The sequence below is a fragment of the Hippopotamus amphibius genome, chromosome 14 (assembly GCF_030028045.1).
Source record: "Hippopotamus amphibius kiboko isolate mHipAmp2 chromosome 14, mHipAmp2.hap2, whole genome shotgun sequence".
In the NCBI taxonomy this organism is placed as follows: domain Eukaryota; kingdom Metazoa; phylum Chordata; class Mammalia; order Artiodactyla; family Hippopotamidae; genus Hippopotamus; species Hippopotamus amphibius.
In genome coordinates this window covers 32,841,133-32,860,661 of record NC_080199.1, presented here as the reverse complement: position 1 = coordinate 32,860,661, position 19,529 = coordinate 32,841,133, and the positions used below count along the sequence as shown (strand labels likewise).

The window sequence follows — 19,529 nt, the reverse complement described above, 5'->3', positions numbered from 1 at the left end:
ATTTCTAAACTATGAACACTATTAGTTCATATCCTACATTTGGTTATTAGAAAAGCAACTCGGGAAAATGACATTTGGTTAAAAGGAAAGTGCCCTAACAAAACTCTCTGATAACGGTGGTCTTAAATTAAGCTACTCTAACACCAACAGTAAACAAAGAAACATATCATAGGAAGAAAAATGAAGGTTGAAGCCTTATAGTGCTTATTGTGTGTATGACATTCTTTTAAGTGATAGATAAATACAAAAACAGGTAAAAATACGCACATACACACAACCTTATTTAATCTTCACAAAAAAACCCATAAGGTAAGATCTGATGTTCTGCCTATTTTACAGGTAAGAAAACGGAGGCAAACCACCCTGTGCTAGAATTAAAAATGACTCTTAGTTTCACACTTCTTAGGATAAAGCCACAAAAGAATGTCATTCCCACCTGAACAATGAGAAAAGCTGATAATCTACAAAACCATAACTTTTCTGGGTGCCTATCAGAGAGCTGAGATGGGCAACCAGGTGAACTAAAATCTAAACAGATAAATCCATATAGTTAGACTTATTCCTTCTGTACCTGATCGAACAAGTAAGTGAGCAAACAAAAATCAGTGAGGTTCTTATAGACCTGAACAAAACTATCAACCAACTGAATTAATCAATATTTATAGAACCCTGCACAGACCAGCAGCAGAATTCACATTACTTTCAAGAACACATGGACATTCACTAAACAATACCATACTATGAGCCAGAATTCAGGTCTTAACACTTTTAAAAGGGATGAAATGATACAAAGGATATATTTTTTTTAAATCACAATGGAGTTAAACTAGAAATCAATAACACAAAGCTATCAGGAAAACTCCCAAATATTTAGAAATTAAAAAAGACGCTTCTAAATTACCCAGTGGTCAAAGAAGAAATCAAAATAGAAGGCAGAAAATATTTTGAATTTAATGAAATGGAAAAAACAACACATCCAAATTTTTGACACTAAAGCAGTGCTTAGCAGAAAATTACAGCATTACTTATATGAGAAAATAAAGGTCTCAAGTCATAGTATTAGGACCTTAAGAAACCAGTAAAAGAACAAATCAAATCCAAAGTAAACAGATGGAAAGATATAATAAAAGAAGATATATCACTATAGAGTCTAAGGATAATAAGAGTATATTATGAACAACTTATGCTAATAAATTCAGCAACTTAGATGAAATGGGCAAATTACTTGAAAGAACTACCAAAGCTCACTGAAAAAGAGTGGATAACTGCAATATCCCTGTATCTACTAAGGAAAGTAAATTTGTAGAATTATTATTATTATTTTTTGGCGACTTAAAACACTAGCTAGATTATACATTAACAAATGAGCTCCTTTGAGATAGGAAGACCTTTTAACGTCTTTCACAATTTATTTTGCTTTTTGTTTTTGGTGTGGGTTTTTTTCAGCTTTTTAAAAACAGCTTTATTGACATATAGTTCACGTACCACACTGTTCATTCATTTAAAGTGTACAGTTCAATGGTTTATATACATGCACAGATAAGGGCAACCATTACCACAGTCAATTTTAGAACATTTTCATCACCCCAAAAAGAAACCCTATGCCATTCAGCTATCAGTCTTCTAGTTTATCTTCTTTTTTATCAAAGAAAAATAAACTGCACATAAGCAAGTACTGCATATCCATTAACATACATAGCAATACATGGATTATTTTACTGAATAAGAGAAAATGAAAAAAGAGAAATATATAAGGAATCCATTCTGATAAAAATTCTCAGCAAACTAGCAATAGAAGGAACATCCTCAAACTGATTAAGAGCAATTACAAAAAATCTATGGTGGAAGACAGAACACTTTCCTTTTACAATCTAGAAAAGGCAAAGACACCTGATCTCACTACTTTTATTCAACATGGTACTGAAGGTCTTAGCCACTGCAATAACACAAGATTGGAAAGAAAGAGGTAAAACTGACTTCCTCTGAAGACTGCACGATTATCTATGAAGAAAATCCCAAAGATACTACAAAAAAGCTTCTAGAACTAATAAGTGAATTTAAGAAGACCATAGAATATAAGTTTAATACACAAAAGTCTTGTATTTTTATATACTAGACATGAGTAACTGGTGTTATTCATCTAGTCATCAAAGTCTAATATCCCCCAAGAAGCCTTCTTTGACCACTCCAGGGCACAGTAACCTCAATATACTCTAAAATCCTATGACGTGCAATTTTTCACATATTTAATAACTTGATTATATATTGTACTATAGAGTATCCCTGTTGATCTTTTTTGGGAGGGAGAGGATGGGCTGTTCATATCTAAGAACAGAAGGCAAGCTTTTTGAGGGCTTAGTACCAGTTCTCAAGGTTGTTTAGCAAAGAACTGCCGCTTGTTAAAATTCAGTTGATTTAGTGAGTAGTTACTCAGTCTTGCAGTCGTCCAAAGATCTCCAAAAGATGCTGAAAAAAATTACCGGAGTTTATGAAATCCTATTTTTTTTTTAACAGAACCCAAATAGAAAAATGTGGATGATTTAGATGCTATTGTATCAGAAGGCACAGAGTTAGCCTAGGTAAGTCCTTGAAATTATCTTTCAAAGGGCTGTCAAGGTGATTATTTATAGCATCTAAAGACACAAAAATATGAAGACTAGGCAGGGTTGACTTCTCTTTTTGAAAACGGATGAGGTTCTCCTCTTAGATATAGTGCTTTAGTTTAGACCAAATAAGTTAGGCAAATGCACTTTAGAAGAAATTTCAAGAACAGTGTAAAGAATAGGTTATTGCAATAAAAATTTACTGAACACATGTGTGTTTATGCCATGGTGGATATAAAGACAAACCAGGCATGTACTTGGTCTTTAAGAAGCTATGATTAAGTGGAAGATATAAAACATGTTTACAAATAGACCTAACATGAGAGAAACCAAGAAGAAACACAGAAATTGTTGTGAAGTTTAGCAGAGGAAATACTATTTTGTGTCTTCTCCACGAACCTTCTTCATGATTTCCCCCAAACAATCATAAAGAAGGTTCATGAAGAAGACAGGATTTTTGAGGTGAACCGTGAAGGACAGAGAAGATGGAGGAAGGCGCACAGCACAGTCAACCAACGACGAAGTTGCTTTTACAAATGCCAACATTTGAACATAATGGCCTAAGGTTTAGAGCATTTTGTTGTTACTTAAAATATTAGCTAGATCATCCATGAACAGAAAATGAATGTCTCCTGATCACTCCTTCATCTTTTTCCTTATTTAAGTAAAAAATATTAACTGCACAGAAACTAGTGTCACATATACATTAAAATACATAGCAACACATGGATGATTTCACTGAAAAAAAGTAAGAAAATGAAAAGGGGGAATAAATATTTTTAGAATATAAATAAATACATTGTATACTTTTTCTTCTCCTTCAGGTGATGACAGTAGTGCTTTTTCCTCTTGTTCTGGTGTGGGTTCAGCATCTCCAGAGATGAGCTTTCCAAATACCTGATGAAGAAGACAGGGAGGTGAGAACAAATTAGTGGCAGAACTACCACCGCGAAGCCTAGAGGACTCAATAGCTGACTCTGTGGGTTTTATGTTACTAGGCTATTCCTACAGTATACCTCTACTTTTCAGAATTAAGAATGCAAAATGAAATACAGGAATTTAGGGCTATGAGAAGAAGAAAAAAATGGGCCACATTTGTAGCCAGCAATCTCTAACAAGTTTTACAAAATATTTTGTTAACCTCTTGATATTATTATTATTTTTAAAGAACTTTTATTGAGATATAATTGAAATACAATAAACTGCATGTATTTAAAGTGTACAATTTGATATTTTTTTCTTATCAGTAATGTATATATGGCAATCCCAATCTCCCAATTCATCCCACCCCAACCCCCCTTGATATTATTATTGAAGTAGTATATTATTTCGATTTATCCTGTGCTAGAAAATGTGTAGTGAGGACACTCACTTGTGATGTAATAAGTCTGAATACTCGTAGAGTCTCAGCCTCACAGTTTCTTTGCTGGGCCACACTGGCTGAAATCTGGCCAGCAATTTTTGTGCTTTCACCATCCTTCCAGCCCAGAACCTTAACTTGTCGAACTCTCAGTGTATTTTCTGGCCCCTTTAATTCAATTTTGATGATGTGATTATCCCCTCCTGGAAGTTCACTTGTTACCCAACCAATGTGCCTGGAATCCAGATCAACCTAGGAGAGCAGAAAAGGGACAGAAACCTGATACAGGTGTATTACTATTTTATCACTGTCCTAGACTTAGCATTAATAACAACAAGCTCAAATAACTGTATATACAGAAAATTTCATTACATTATTTCACACTGATTATCTTCTTTAAACCTTGTGAGGCTAAGCAATACTATAATAGCTACAGATGAAGAAAGTGAAGTTAATACAGATGGTAGGAGGCTAGTAAGTGACGGAGTTGAGAATTAAAATGCAGGTCTGCTTACTATATGGTTTCCGAGCACAAGTTACATAAGTGAAACCATTGCAAACAATTTACATGGCTGAACTTGGCTGTAAGTAGAAATGCTCACATGATCAGCAATGAAGTCCTGTTTTGTGCATCTTCACATGAAAGCACATTTAAAGCGAGGATTTTCACTGTGCAGTTACTTAATATGTTTTACTTTTGAAGAAAAATTATATAATATGTAAATTCACATCTGTGATTACTTATTTCAGTATATTTCATTGAGACTGTAACTTTTTTCAAGGATTAAATTTCAACGCACAGTAAAATGGTTTTTGACACTATTCACTCATAAGTGAGTGAGTTTATACAGAATCTCAGTCACATGCCCAAATAGAACTTAACCTGTTTCTAGAATTGGTTTGTAAACTGACTTTCAACCTGGATATAGTTGCAGTGTTATAACTGGAAGATTTTCAAGCTACAGGACAACCTACATTTTAACCTGAAGTGTAGGTGACAACTGTGAATCAGATCTATGATGAATTTTAAGGCACCGTGAATCTCTGCAGGGGAGTAGGAGTCAGGGTGGAGGGCTGTGGGCACAGTATACTTGCTCATGACTAGAGAACATTTAGGGAAATAATGGGTAAGATGTTTAGAACAGAGATGGTTGTAACTATTCTTATACATGGACCATTTGCCAGTTTATTGTTTTGTAAATAGATGATTCCCTATAACACTTGGGTGGCATGCCAAAATTAGAACTCAGCAGTGGAGACTGAGATGAAGAAATTTCTCCCTGGGCAGTAAAACATTTAATGACAAAGTTTTAATTACCTGTTTTATTCTGCACAAATCTTCTACTGCTTTGCCAGTTAAGAAGGTCATTGAGGTAACTTTATTCTAAAATACACAATTCAAAATAGTTACTATGTCATGTTCCAGGCTCCAGAAGTGACAGTGATTTCTTACAGCCTATCAATATCACATCGACTGCTCTGCCTGTCTTTTATGGTCCTTCCTAACTGACTTCATTCCATCTGTCCAAGCAACCCCAGTTCCTACTACTCCAGTCTTTTCTAATTCTCACAAACTCCAACTTGAATCTCACATTTCAGCCCATCTCTATGGGCTCTGAGAGATGAGGCTGGCATTCCCTCTTTTCATCCAAAGTCTAATCATTTGCATTCGCTTCATGATAGAGATATTATATATATAATATCTCTATCATGAAGCCTTTCAACAACTCGCTTTGTTACTCTCATCCAATTTTTATCACAGGTAGCTTTAAGCAACACATACTTGTGAGTATCAGATGTACCCAGACGGCCTTAGGGACTTGGAGAAGGATATATTAGAGTGATGGGTTTTACCCCCTCGAGATCCTTGCCAAACTAGGAAAGGAACATTAACACACAAAGTAAAATATCAAAAGAAATTCAATATCTCTAAGTACTGAAAAGAGTCATGCTGGTCCTAGAGCCAGAGACCTTAAGTTTGAGTAGGTTTTACGCCAAGCGCATCAAGAAATAGATTGACAGGGCTTCCTAGGTGGCGCTGTGGTTGAGAATCCACCTGCCAATGCAGGCGACACGGGTTCCATCCCTGCTCCAGGAAGATCCCACATGCCCCGGAGCAACTGAGCCCGTGTGCCGCAACTATTGAGCCTGTGCTTTAGAGCCCGCGAGCCACAACTATTGAGCCCATGTGCTGCAACTACTGAAGCCCACGTGCCTAGAGCCCATGCTCCACAACAAGAGAAGCCACCTCAATGAGGAGCCTGCGCACCACAAGGAAGAGTAGCCCCCACTCACTGCAACTAAAGAAAGCCTGCACACAGCAAAGAAAGATCCAACAGAGCCAATAATATAAAAAAAAAAAAAAAGAAAGAGATTGACATACTAATTCCTTGGAGAGCTGCATACTTTAAGTACTATAGATTGTTGCAATTCAAATCAACAAATGCTGTATTTAAGGCAGTGTGGTGGGCAGGCTGGGAGACATAGAAGTATATAAGTCTTAATGATGCATATAAATTAGATGAGGTTTCCTAAAAGAAAAGCTCATGTCAGCATACATACTGGAGCTTTTAAAAATGAATATTATCATGATCATCTCTCCTAAAACACAAAAATGTCAAACTGATTGCAACCATTGTTCTAAGGGAAAGTATGTCCTAGCTTAAAACATGAACCAAAAATAACATTGCACTGAGCCATGAGTTCCTGGCAGAAAAATGTTTTGATTTATTACACTTGACTTTCAAGTAAGAGAAAGTAGTTGTACCAACTGAACTCTTGGGTCTCAAGAGGAGATGAACTGGTGATATATTAGCTAAGCCTTTATTTCTTATTCAGTCTGAGCTGACAGACACAAGTTGGGGTGACTGTGGACAGCAAGAAGTGCTCTGACTGCAGACTGAACTTTGTGGTTGGTGGTTTCCACACAGGAGACCCAAACACACCACTTTGGCTGTCCCTGGGAAAGGAAATACACAAATGGGATAGGAGCAGCTTGGCAATGGCCCAAGGGGACTTATTAATACTATATCTGCTAGCAAGCCACTTCCATTCTGAGGGAAAAAATTCCAAGAAGTATCCTTCCCCAGGAATGGGGTAAAAGCATGGGAGTTTGGCAGTTGGTGCTACTTTTTTCTTGTCTCTTAACACTCAAGTAAATAGGACGCTTTTTCCTTTTCAGAGTCTTTTGTAGAAGAGCGCTCAGTTCTGTTGAAACACGTAGATAGGCTAGAGCTAGGAAGAATATAAAGTATGACTATTTAGGTTAGTCCAGGAACTTCCCCTCAAGTCCTCCATGATGGCCAGGGGTGAGGATTAAAAACACAAAGCTAATTACACTATAGGTCAAAGTGTATTAAGTGCCATCAGAATAATACAGAAAAGGACCCAGAGGAAAGAAAGAGTAATTTTTATAGATGAGGTACTGGGAGAGGATTTATCTACTGGGTTTTAGATTTGGGAAGGATCTAAAAAGCAGAGTTCAAGGGGAGGACTTCCAGGCCAAGGAAATAGCTTGAACAAGGGCATGGAGGTAGAAAATCATGGAGTAGGTATCTATCTTGCTTAGCTATAGCCATGGTATATTTGTAATCTGAACTCTGCTTAGAATTGGTATTCCACAATGCTCCCAGTCACATTAATCTGTTTTTAGACTTAACATTTATTTTGGAAATATAAAAAGGTAGTTTGGTTGGTGAAGTTCCAGAGGAAGATCTTTTTGCTAAAACTCAGAAATGAGACTGCATGATTAATAAAGGTCTGAAAAGAACTAGTGAAGCACAAATTAAGTTTCCTTTCTTACCCCAAGATCTCGGGAATTGTCCACATGAACAGATACGTAGCGAGCATTGATGCCTTTTACACAGTTGATGGTGATGTTCTTAGTTTTGTTTTTATCCTCATCTCCTGATTCCCAAAAGGTTTCTGTGGAACCATCTGTCAAACTGCCAATCATGGCAGGTCGGCTTGAAGTTTTTATGTCAACAATGCTGGTTAAGTCCTTTAAGCACATTACTATGCATAATTCCTACCAGAAATAAACATACATAATTATAATACTCAAATGTAAATCTTCCACGATAATAAAACAAACAGACATGAGGTAAGAAATAAAAGTAAGGAACAACTTAGATGTAATTTTCAGTTTCTCCTTCAATACACTGTTGAGTATTAACAGGATAACACAGGATAACTGTTAAATGACTGACCTGACTCATAGCTTCAAAGCCAGACTGTATACTGATGCTAAAACTCTCTTCACTGTCTCCATCATCTGATTTTGACAAGATATTGTTAATATGATGAAAGACATTGCTCTGATGGAGGAACTGGTGATCAGATTGCTTGAATTTCAGACTCCAGCATCTAAAAAGGCATAAATAATACATCAAAAATTCTTTTTCAGGAACCTCTAAGGAATTTGTGGAAAAAAGCACTTTGTAGCTAATATTTCAAGAAACAAAATTATTTTTACTGGCTTTTTTTTTTTTTTTTTGAGAAATAAAGGTCATTTCTTTCAAACAATGTAAATTCTAAGGAAAGTTCACCCATTTTAAACATAGAAAACTGGATACATGAAGATCAAGACTTCAGAAATAAAAAAGGCTATAAGACAGTTTTATAGACAAGTGCTACCTCAACTATAAGAGGCTCTTAAATGTATTAGTCTTACAATTCCATATTACTTCACCAGCATATATAACACACTTTGTACTTCAAAAATCTTGCGAGGAGGAAACAAAATCTCCTCTCTGCTGGTCTTATCATTAGGGATTGTGTAACCAAAATCACTCCAAGAACCTATTTCTTATAAAAATCAGCAGAGGATTTATTTATATGTGTAGTCTAGGACGTGGTTCTAATGACAAGGTTCACAGTGTAAAAGTACTGTTGAATTTCAGCAGGTTTGGACTTAAAAGGAAGCGATGCTCTTCAGTGCAGTTTCAGGACTGGTTGCATATGACTAGGCTCCATTTCTCTTGATTTTCTTTTCAATTCAAAATCCTATTTTGATTTCTGTTTTTGAGATTTCATTCCCTCTCCCTTTAGGCGACATTTAAGATTCTACTCTTGAGTAGCACTGAGACATGTGATTTGGGGTAGAAGAGAGGGGAAAGCTAGGAAGACTGCTACAGACTGTGATAATTTAGAGGACTAAAGTATATTATCCACATTTTACAGAAGGGCCAAACAGGCATGAGCTAAGAAGAAGGACAATTCTAAATTATGACAGTAATGAGGGAGTCTCCATTCACATAATGCAGGTATTCCTTCTATCTTACTATTTAAAGAGATTTTTCAAGCATTCCGTGCGTTAACTACTCCATAAAGTCTCTTTTCCAGGGTACCTACAATACTTAGATATAAGATTACCTCAGGGCCATCTGCTGTAATGAACTGCCACTGGGGAGAGACATCATAAGATCAGAGATGGTTTGCAGTAAGCGGTGAAATGTATGTGGTAAAGGATGAGCGGCTTCTCCTGCAATCACTATATCTGAGAGTGGATGTTCACATACTCTTGTATCTTTCTCCTAAGACAGAAAATGAAAGCGAGTTGATCGGTCTGTGTACTGAAAGGAATTTTCCCCACAAAAGAAAATGTATACTTTAAGGACACTCATGTAACAGAAACGTAAACAACAAAATCAAACCATACCCAAAACATCCACTAAGATTAACTAATTATGTTTATATTATTTTAAAGGAAAAATTGATAAGGTCACCTGTCAATAAAATCACCAAACAAATAAATGCTATATATGAGTATATATTTCGGTGTACTCACTAGTCTACTAGCAGAAATGAGCTGTTCTCTTCAGCTGAGCCTCACCCAGACTGCTGGCCCACAGAGCTGTGAGCCAAGAAACAACTGTTTTCATCCAATGGGTTTTGGGGTGGTTTGTTACACAGGAATAGATAGCTTTTATGGATGTGTGATAATTTCACATTGTAATTGTGGATTTTTTTCTATTTTTCCTTGCAGCTCTGTTGATTTTTACTTCTTTAAAGGCTATATTATTAACTACAAACATACATTAACTACATAGAATTATTCTTTTATCATTTTGTAGAGAGCCTTTTTATCCCTACTGATAATTATGTCTTGAAGTCAATTTTTTCTGATGTTAAACTAGCTGCAGCAACCTCATTTGGGTTGGTGTTTACCCAGTATATCTTTTTCTACTTTTAATCTTCTACTTGTAATATTCTTCTATCCTTATGTTTTAGATGCGATACTTATAAACATTACCTAGCTTGAGTTTTTTTTTTTTTTTTCTTCTATCTATTATGACAGCCTTTTAAATGGAGGATTTAGTCCTCTACTTTTTTATTCTAGAAATAGAAATGAGGCCCACAAATCACAGCTACAGAGGTAGAAATGGGGCTGGAACCCAGGCTTTCAGGGTCCAAATTCAATGCTTTTCCACAATACAGGGTGCCTCCTATAAAATCCAAGTCCCTTCTAGCCAAACAGTTTTGAATTTCATGTCCCCACACAGTTTCATTTTCACTCTGTGCCTTACAGTAGTGTTGTAAAGTAGACTGATCTTCTCTGTGACAGTGCTGCCCTGTTTACCTGTCTTCTATTGCACTGGAATAGTGTTTATCTTCCAGCTGATCACTTTGTGACAGTGATGGCTGAGAAATCAGAATTGACTGACAGCATTTTTGGAGACAGAAAACTTTCACTCAGCATACTTCATAAGCGGCTCACAGCACTGAAATTTTATTCCTGCCTTTAGGTTCTATAATCTGTGAATGGTCTCATGCAAATTATTGCATTATCTGAGAGTAAAACAGTACTCTTCTATAAAAATATGGACAATTAAAAAACCAAGAATCTTACTTACTTGTTCTGCATTTTCTTTGTTTGTTTTATTTTCCTCATCCTCTTCTTCTTCTGGTTCCACTGGAGCAGGAGTCAGTGAGGCCACAAAATGCCACAGAATATCATGGAGAGAAGTTGTTTGGATGACATTACACAGAAGCCAGTTGAAAGCCTGAATAAATGACGGTTAAGTAAGTCCAAGATAAAAAGAAAATATACGAGTGAAAATATCAGGACTTATCTTATTTGGAAACAAAGAACCTTCTTGGACTAAGTCTTTTAAGGAAAGATACTAGGAAGTCTGATCTTCATTTCACTGAAGGCACACTGAACTTATATAGTCAATAATTTTGAGCCTAATTAATAATAAAAGAGAAAAATAATATATATGGAATACAATACCAAAGTATTTTTCCAAACCACTTTTTATTTCAAAATTTGTTTTAATATTAATTTACCCAAGCACATTTTTTTTCCAACTTGCATTCAGAATCAACACAGAATGTTTCTTAGGTTCTACATAAGCTACCATTTACTTAAATACCCTCATATTTTTCCCACTGATGAAATGGCAGGTTGCTTCCTACCCATGATAAAGAAAAAAGACTTTTATATACAAGTCTGTGACATACAGCAATCCATTTCCAGAGAACAGAGACTCAGATAAGTTGTTAAATTTATAACTCAAAAGCCCACTTTTCATCCTCTTTGCGTGATTATTCTAACTGAAATGACACTGTGATTACAAAAAGCTTTTTAAAAAAGATATTATTAAGTTCAAATACTAAAGCAATGCAGAAATAAAGTTTTTAAGAGTGCTTAACTATGAAACTAAATTCACTATACTCATAAACTTAAGAGTTTAATTTTGTTGTGAACACGGTATTTTCTATTCACTAACGTCTCTTCATTTGTCACAATTTCTGTTTGGTAGAGAAGTGGTATCACTAAATCGAATCATCACATGAACTGTGTGATGAATGAGTCAATCCTATTAATGTTTTCTTACCTCCATAGCAAAAACTCGACAAGCAGATTTCCTTAAGGCCTGTTTCATTGCTATTTCGAGACCTTCTAGATCATGATGCTGTATGACAAAAGCTAAAACTGGCCACTGGAAATTGCGTTCTCCTTTAGAAAGAGAGCTGTGGGCGGAGATTAGTCGGGAAAGCTCAGGAGATGGATGTCTCAAGAGAGAAGAACCGACTTCTATTTAAAGAAAAAAAAGAGAGAAAATTATTAGTTTTCATAGGCAATACACATGATTAATGTATTTAAGCTGATACTAATAAATAGCATCTAGCTTATTCACTCTAGAGTCTTTGTGTTTCTTTTGTTTTTGTTTTTGCATGTGACACAAATCAATGATTTCAATTTTTACTGAGGCTCAGAAAGATTAAATATCTTACTTTCTTAAAGTTATATAGCTATTAAGTTGCAGAGGTGGGTTTTGAATCCAGGTCTGAATCTAAAGTTCATGCTTTCTAAAACACTAAACACAAAGCGATTTATTTTCTCCCTAAATGGAATCTACCTCTTATCCCTATCATTTTCTAAAGGACTGCTTTATAACAAATAGGATCTCAATAACAGCTTAAAAATACTTGATGAATGAACAATAAATCATTAATGATAAATCACTGATATCTATTTATCCTCAATACTATTCTCCTTAAAGATCTTCACTTAGATACACAATCATCTACCTATAAATATTAGGTCGGATCTTCATTTAGTAAGTGGTCGGCCTGATAAATCATTAACATATTACCCTTTTTTTCTTGGGTTTCTTTCTTTATTCTTCAGATAGAATCAATCCGTCCCAATTTGGGGCTGTTGATACCAACTGGTCCAGATTATCTAACATTTTTACTGATTAAGAGCTAGCCATATCCCCAGTTTTATTACCTATTTGAGTGGTAGTAGCTACAGGAGTTATAAGCTTCTATTGAGAGCGGGAAGACCACTGTGAGAGTGTTAAGTCATTGGAACTGCTGGTTCACTGAAGCTTAGCAGAAGGCATAATGGTAGCAATATTTGGCTTAGATATCTAACAAGTGATATATTTTAAAAGTCAATTTATTCTTGAATAACACTGGATGATCTCTGGGTGTCTCTTCCAACTGAGATGTGAAATTGAGAGAGGCACATCTAAGGCTATGTCACATAAAAGGAATGTCTACCACAATTTAGAATTAATCCATTCCTCTGCCTTCAAAAATTGGATTTTAAAAAATATCTACAAATAAAACCATTTGGATCACTCAGTTCTTCTTTTTCATCTTATACTTACCAGTGTCTCCACTGTTAACTCTTCTTCTAGGAATGGCTTTAACTCTTGCAGGTAGAATGGAGTGTTGTTTATCATACTCAGAAGCAACAACTGAGTATGATCTTTGGAAGACAGTTCTCTTTGCGAGATCAGTATCAGTTATGGGACTGGTTTCCAAACTGCAGATAGAACAAGGTGACAGACAAAAACTCAGGAGAAAAAGTGAATGATGTGATACTATATTTATTTCGCTTTTAATAGTGTAGTCAAATATGTGAACCTGTATTTCATGTGGAAGAACACAAATTCAAAGCCAACTTGACATTCTCTCTGTAAATCATAACTTAATCTTTCCAAATGTAGTCACATTTTGACTGATTTCAGAATGGCATCTTAAAACTTTTGATTTTCTTAAATCTACTCTGTATTTCAAATGAAAAAGAAGAAAAGGCGTCAAATGTTCTAAGCTCCTTTCAGAGTCAAAAGCACCGTGGTAGAAGACGTGTGTCAAGATATTCGGGAAAAGCAGGCAGATATATTCATAATAGCACTGAACAGAAAGAAAATGGATATGTACATAAAGAAACCTAGTAAAATGGAAAGTGAAAGGACACACTTCTCCTTTGGTGCTGAGTGTTCTATGACGTTCCTCATTCTTTGGAGGTGCTGCCCAAAGTCCCATCCAGAGCATGGCCACACCAAAGAGTACTGAGAGGTGACAAACTGATTTCCAGTGTCATTTATATTATACTTACATCTATATGAGAACTCAATGGTTTTCATGAGGGCTTTAGGAAACCAACAATTTTTCTACTTACTTTAGCAGCATTAAAAAACACTTTAGGGCTTCTTAGGTGGTGCAGTGGTTAAGAATCCGCCTGCCAGTGCAGGGGATACGGGTTCGAGCCCTGCTCCAGGAATATCCCACATGTCGTGGAGCAACTATGCCAGTGTGCCACAACTATTGAGCCTGTGCTTTAGAGCCCATAAGCCACAACTATTGAGCCCATGTGCCACAACTACTGAGCCCATGTACCACAACTACTGAAGCCCACGCACCTAGAGCCCATACTCTGCAACAAGAGAAGCCACAGCAATGAGGAGCCCACACACCACAACAAAGAGTAGCTTCTGCTTCCTGCAACTAGAGGAAGCCCATGTGCAGCAATGAAGACCCAATACAGCCAATAAATAAATAAATAAATAAATTTATAAAAAAAAAACTTGAAAAAGTATTAAGACGGTTATATAATTTCCTTCATTGAGACATTTTATAAAAATAGAAATATCTTTTCTTACTTTCCAAGGTAAATTTACAAACTATTTTTTTCATGTATTCTTTCTCTGTCACCTCATTCCATATTGGGCTATTTTTGCTAACCATGAGTTCTAGAGTTGCTTCTTTTCTACCATTCAAGTCAGGTTTAAAATCCTGTGTCCCTCAGTAAAGCTTATATACTTTCTAGTAAGTGGCTAACTTCCAGGCCATTTTCTTGCTTCACTGGCTCAGTGTGTGCACACTCTTGTTTGAACAGATGATAAATGTTGTACATAACTAACTGGAGTAAAGGTGCCTGGGTGTCGGTTTCAGCTGTTTGGTTCCAGAATGACCAGAATATAGGGATATGTTAATTTAATTCACTTTATAGATGGTGTTACTGTAAAACACATTTTTTCTGCTTTCAGAAGTTTATCAACTTAAAAAAAATTGTTGTACAACCTAAAAAAACAATGACTTGTTCATATAAAATTGATTAACCTTGTGAAAAAACTCAAGCAACATAAGAAAACCCAAAGGTTTCCTTTCTAATGACAACATGTTCACAGTTATTCATGCCTGAACTCTTGATGCTATCCTAAACTTATCCTTTTCATTATTAAGTCACACTGATTTTCTTACAAACTATCTCCTTTATCCACCTGTTTTTAACAACCATTGCCAACACAATCTAATTCCACACCCTTAGCTGAAATCTTTGATTAAAATGTTCAGCTTCTCAGTTGACACGGAGAGTATCTCTGCATTTGTACCATGTCATTCCTCCTCTAAAGTCTCAGTGGTACCGTTTCCTTCTGTATTATATTTACATGTTTCTGTTCAGTTTTACTCTGATACTATAATGTAAGGGGGTAGGGTGGGGGAACACAGCAAGTAGTAATCCAAGCAGTTCAAGATTTACTTTCAGTGCTCCTTCTCCCATGAAACCTCCTCTAAGCACTGCCTCAAAGTGACCTTTCTCTAGTCGGATTTACCATAGCATTAAAAGACATAATTATCATGGAGTGGAATCCTTCATTACTTGACTAGTTGATCTTTTCTCTGCAACTGGACCTGCCTCTGCTGTCAAGGACCTTACCTGATTCATGAATGCATGCTTTTTCTTACTGCTCTAACAGCTAGCAGAGCTGACACAACTTCCTTCCTGAGATGGAGGGATGTACAAAAGAACTTCTACAGCATTCTCTTCTGGTTTACCGTCTTTCTTCCACCAAACACTGGACTCAACAGGAAGAAAATAACTCAAATACCTGGGTGGCATGGACTTCATGTTGCTCTCTGGCTCTTCAAATACATTGGGACTCGCATCAGGAGTTACTGATATGTACGGGGCAGGGACAGATGTTGAACGCAGATATCTCATTTCATCCTGGAATAGGTTGTCATCTTGATAACCCACAAAATTTTCATGATGATGCCTGCATTAAATCAAACCCAATAACTTAAGTATGATGGCAATACAGATACTTTCCATTTTTAATCTCCTTCGTAAAAGAAACCCATGAGTCCATAATTGAGGATTAAAGTATTAAAATAGTTGTAGATGTAAGTAGGAGGAAATAAAAGTCTGATAATTTTACACATAGATATTCCAGGTACCACAAACATTTCAAATCCAAAATTGAATTTATTTTCTTTCCTTTGCAGGACTTTTCCATCTTCCAGTTTTAGTGAGTGATCACACCAGCTATCCCAATGCCTTAAACTAAAATATCTTGGTATCACAGCACGCTCAGCCCTCGGCCACGACCATTCACTCAGGCCTCTGGATACCAGGTTCCCTCTCACTATTCTCTTTTCTTGTTCCCCATCACCACTGCCTGCCTTGCTTCAGGCTAATGACATTTCTTGCATGGACTACTGAAGTATAGGCAGTGACCTTTTTGATAGGACATAGATAAGAGGGAAATTTGAAAAAGATTAGATATAAGAAATGCTCCCACAAATAGATGGTGGCCAGAGGCTGGCGGGGGACCTGAGGCCTAAGCAGACCACAGGAACCCCGGAGCAACTGGGTAGGACCTGGGGAAAGTCAAGGGGGCGGGGAAGGGGAAGCTGGATGGAACCGGTGCCCCTGGCAGGGTGGCTGGGTGAGGGTGGAGGTTCCTGCCTGGAGGGACCGTTGGGGGCTGGGGAGACACGAAACGACAACTGGGTTTCTCCCGCTGGGGGGCCAAGGGGCCTGCTGAGCTCCCGGGCTTGGGAGACTTTTGGGCTCCCCAGCGGGCTCCTCCACTCTCCAAGGCCCCCTCCAGGGTGCCTGGGCTCTGGGGGTGTGGGAAGGAGGGAGGAGGAGCAAGGAGGTGGAGAGGCAGAGAGGTGGGGGTAGGGGCTTTGAGATTGGGGGACGGGGAGGTGAGGGGGCGTTTCGCCTGCCCACTGGCCTGGGAGGCCAACTGGGCTCCCGGGCCTGGTCTGCAACTCTCCAGGGTCCCTTCCCAGACACACTGGTCCAGGGGCCACTGGAGCGTGGCAGGGGAAGAGGAAGACAGGCAGACTGCTGGTGGGACGTTCCAGGAGCAGAGGACCAGGGGAGGTGCGGAGGACCTTTTCCCTGCCCGCTTGGGCCCAGTGGGCCTGCAGGGCTCCCGAGTCTGGTCCCTCGGTCTCTCTGGCTGTGTGGGTCGTACAGGCGTGGGAGGGAGGGAGGAGAGGAGAAGAGGAAGAGAGGCAGACAGCAGTGGGGGGGACCTGGCAGGACCGGAGGATCAGAGGACAAGCTGTGGGAAATCTCCCTACCCACTTGGCACCAGGAGGCCTGTTGCGTCCCTAGGCCTGGTCTTCGGTCCTCCAGGGGCCCCTCTAGGTCTCACTGGTCCTAGGGGTGTAGAAGGAAAGCAGGGGAGGAGAGGAGAGGTGGGCAGGGGAGGGGGCCTTCTGGGATTGGAGGATCAAGGGAGGCAGAGAAGGTGTTTCCCCTGCCCACCAGCCCTGGGAAGCCTGCTAGGCTCACGGACCTGGTCTTTCACACTCCAGGGCCCCCTCCAGCTGCTTGGGACCTAAAAGAGTGGGGGGAGGGGGAGAGGAAGAGAGGCAGACCAGGACCCTATGAGACTGGGAGATCTGGGGAAGTGCTGCAGTCAATACCCCAGCCCACTTAGCCCTGGGAAGACTGTTCAGCATCAGAGTCTGGTCTCCTGCCTTCCAGTGCTCCCTCCAGCTGTGAGGGTCCTAGGGGAATAGGAGAGAGGGGGTGAGGAAGAAGAGAACCAAGGGGGAGAGACCCTCCAAGATTGGAGGACTAGGGGAGGTGCCTAGCATTTCTCCCACCAGCTTGGGCCCAGGGAGCCCACTGGGTACCTTGATCTGGTCCTTTGCCCCCAGGACCAGAGGCATCCCTGGGCCCCTCTGCCTCACTGGGCCTCAGCCCCATTCCCCACCACCCCCAGGGCCTTTTCTAAGTGTAGGCCCTGCCCATTGTCTAACCCCACCCCCCTTGTCTAAGCCCAGCCCCCACAGCCAATGCCTTTTCTGGCTTTTTTTTCCCCTTCCTACCTCTTCACTTAGGTTATTGCAGTTGTTTTACCTTCCAGGTGTTGGTCCATCTTTTTTTTTTTTTTTTTAATTTTTTAATTTTCCTGCTCCACATGGCTTGTGGGATCTTGACTCACAAGCCCAGGGTCAGGCCTGAGCTCCTGAGGTGGGAGCTCTGAGTCCAAAACATTGGACTAACAGGGAAACCCAGATTCCAGGGAATATTCATCAGAGTGAGGTCTCCCAGAGGTTCTTACCTCAACACCAAGACCCAGCTCTACTCAACAGCCTACAAACTCCAGTGCTTGAAACCTCAGGCCAAACACCCAGTGGGACAGGAACACAGTCCTGCCCATCCAAAGTGGGGGGAAAATGAGATGACAAAAAAATATGTCACAGATGAAGGAACAAGGTAAAAATACACAAGGCCAAATAAGTGAAGAGGAAATAGGAAAATTGCCTGAAAAAGAATTCAGAGTAATGATAGTAAAGATGATCCAAAATCTCGATAACAAAATAGAGAAAATACAAGAAACAGTTAATAAGGACTCAGAAGAACTAAAGGGCAAACAGTGATAGATAACAAAATAATCAAAATTAAAAATACTCTAGATGGTATAAACAGCAGAATAACTGAGGCAGAAGAATGAATAAGTGAGTTGGAAGATAGAACGGGGGAAATCACTGCCACAGAGCAGGAAAAAGAAAAAAGAATAAAAAGAATGGAAGACAGTCTCAGAGACCTTGGTGACAATATTAAGCTCACCAACATTCCAATCATAGGCATCCCAGAAAAAGAAGAAAAAAAGAAAGGGTCTGAGAAAATATTTGAAGAGGTTATAGTGGAAAACTTGGCCAACATGGGAAAGGAAATAATTAACCAAGTCCGAAAAGCTCAGAGAGTCCCATACAGAATAAACCCAAGGAGAAATACACTGAGGCACATATTAATCAAACTAACGAAAACTAAACACAAAGAAAAAATATTAAAAGCAGCAAGAGAAAAGCAACAAATAACATATAAGGGAAAACCCATAAGGATAACAGCTGATCTTTCTGCAGAAACTCTGCAGGCCAGAAGGGAGTGGCAGAATATACTGAAAGCCCTGAAAGAGAGAAACCTACAGCCAAGAATACTCTACCCAACAAGAATCGCATTCTGGTTTTACGGAGACATCAAAAGCTTTACAGACAAGCAAACGTGAAGAGAATTCAGCACCACCAAACCAGTCTTACAACAATTGCTAAAGGAACTTTTCTAAGCAGGAAACACAAGAGAAGGAAAAGACTGACAAAAACAAACACAAAACAATTAAGAAAATGGTAATAGGAACATACATGTCAATAATCACCTTAAATGTAAATGGATTAAATGCTCCAACCAAAAGACACAGACTGGCTGAATGGATCCAAAAACAAGACCCTTACATAAGCCATCTACAAGAAACTCACTTCAGACCAAGGGACACATATAGACTGAAAGTGAGGGGATGGAAAAAGATATTCCATGCAAATGGAAGTCAAAAGAAAGCTGGAGTAGCAATACTCATATGAGACACATTAGACTTTAAAGACCATTACGAGAGACAAGGAAGGACACTACATAATGATCAAGGGATCCATCCAAGAAGAACATATGACAATTGTAAATATCTATGCACCCAACATAGGAGCACTTAATACATAAGGCAAATGCCAACAGCCATAAA

General features: G+C 38.5%; 1 protein-coding gene across 8 annotated transcripts in view; it reads right to left on the bottom strand.

Moving 5' to 3' along the window:
• MYCBP2 (MYC binding protein 2) overlaps window positions 1-19,529 on the bottom strand; it is a 267,817-nt gene that overhangs the window by 22,294 nt on the left and 225,994 nt on the right. For 6 of the 8 annotated variants that reach the window (XM_057707054.1, XM_057707051.1, XM_057707049.1 and 3 more), the window contains 10 exons: window positions 15,597-15,764; window positions 13,089-13,246; window positions 11,805-12,004; window positions 10,818-10,967; window positions 9,337-9,497; window positions 8,172-8,328; window positions 7,766-7,990; window positions 5,282-5,347; window positions 3,976-4,215; window positions 3,402-3,500 (listed from right to left, as the gene is read on the bottom strand). In XM_057707054.1, coding sequence (XP_057563037.1) covers window positions 3,402-3,500; window positions 3,976-4,215; window positions 5,282-5,347; window positions 7,766-7,990; window positions 8,172-8,328; window positions 9,337-9,497; window positions 10,818-10,967; window positions 11,805-12,004; window positions 13,089-13,246; window positions 15,597-15,764 — 1,624 coding nt within the window. The remainder of the gene's footprint in view (window positions 1-3,401; window positions 3,501-3,975; window positions 4,216-5,281; window positions 5,348-7,765; window positions 7,991-8,171; window positions 8,329-9,336; window positions 9,498-10,817; window positions 10,968-11,804; window positions 12,005-13,088; window positions 13,247-15,596; window positions 15,765-19,529) is intronic. The other 2 variants (XM_057707050.1, XM_057707056.1) reach the window with 1 other exon arrangement.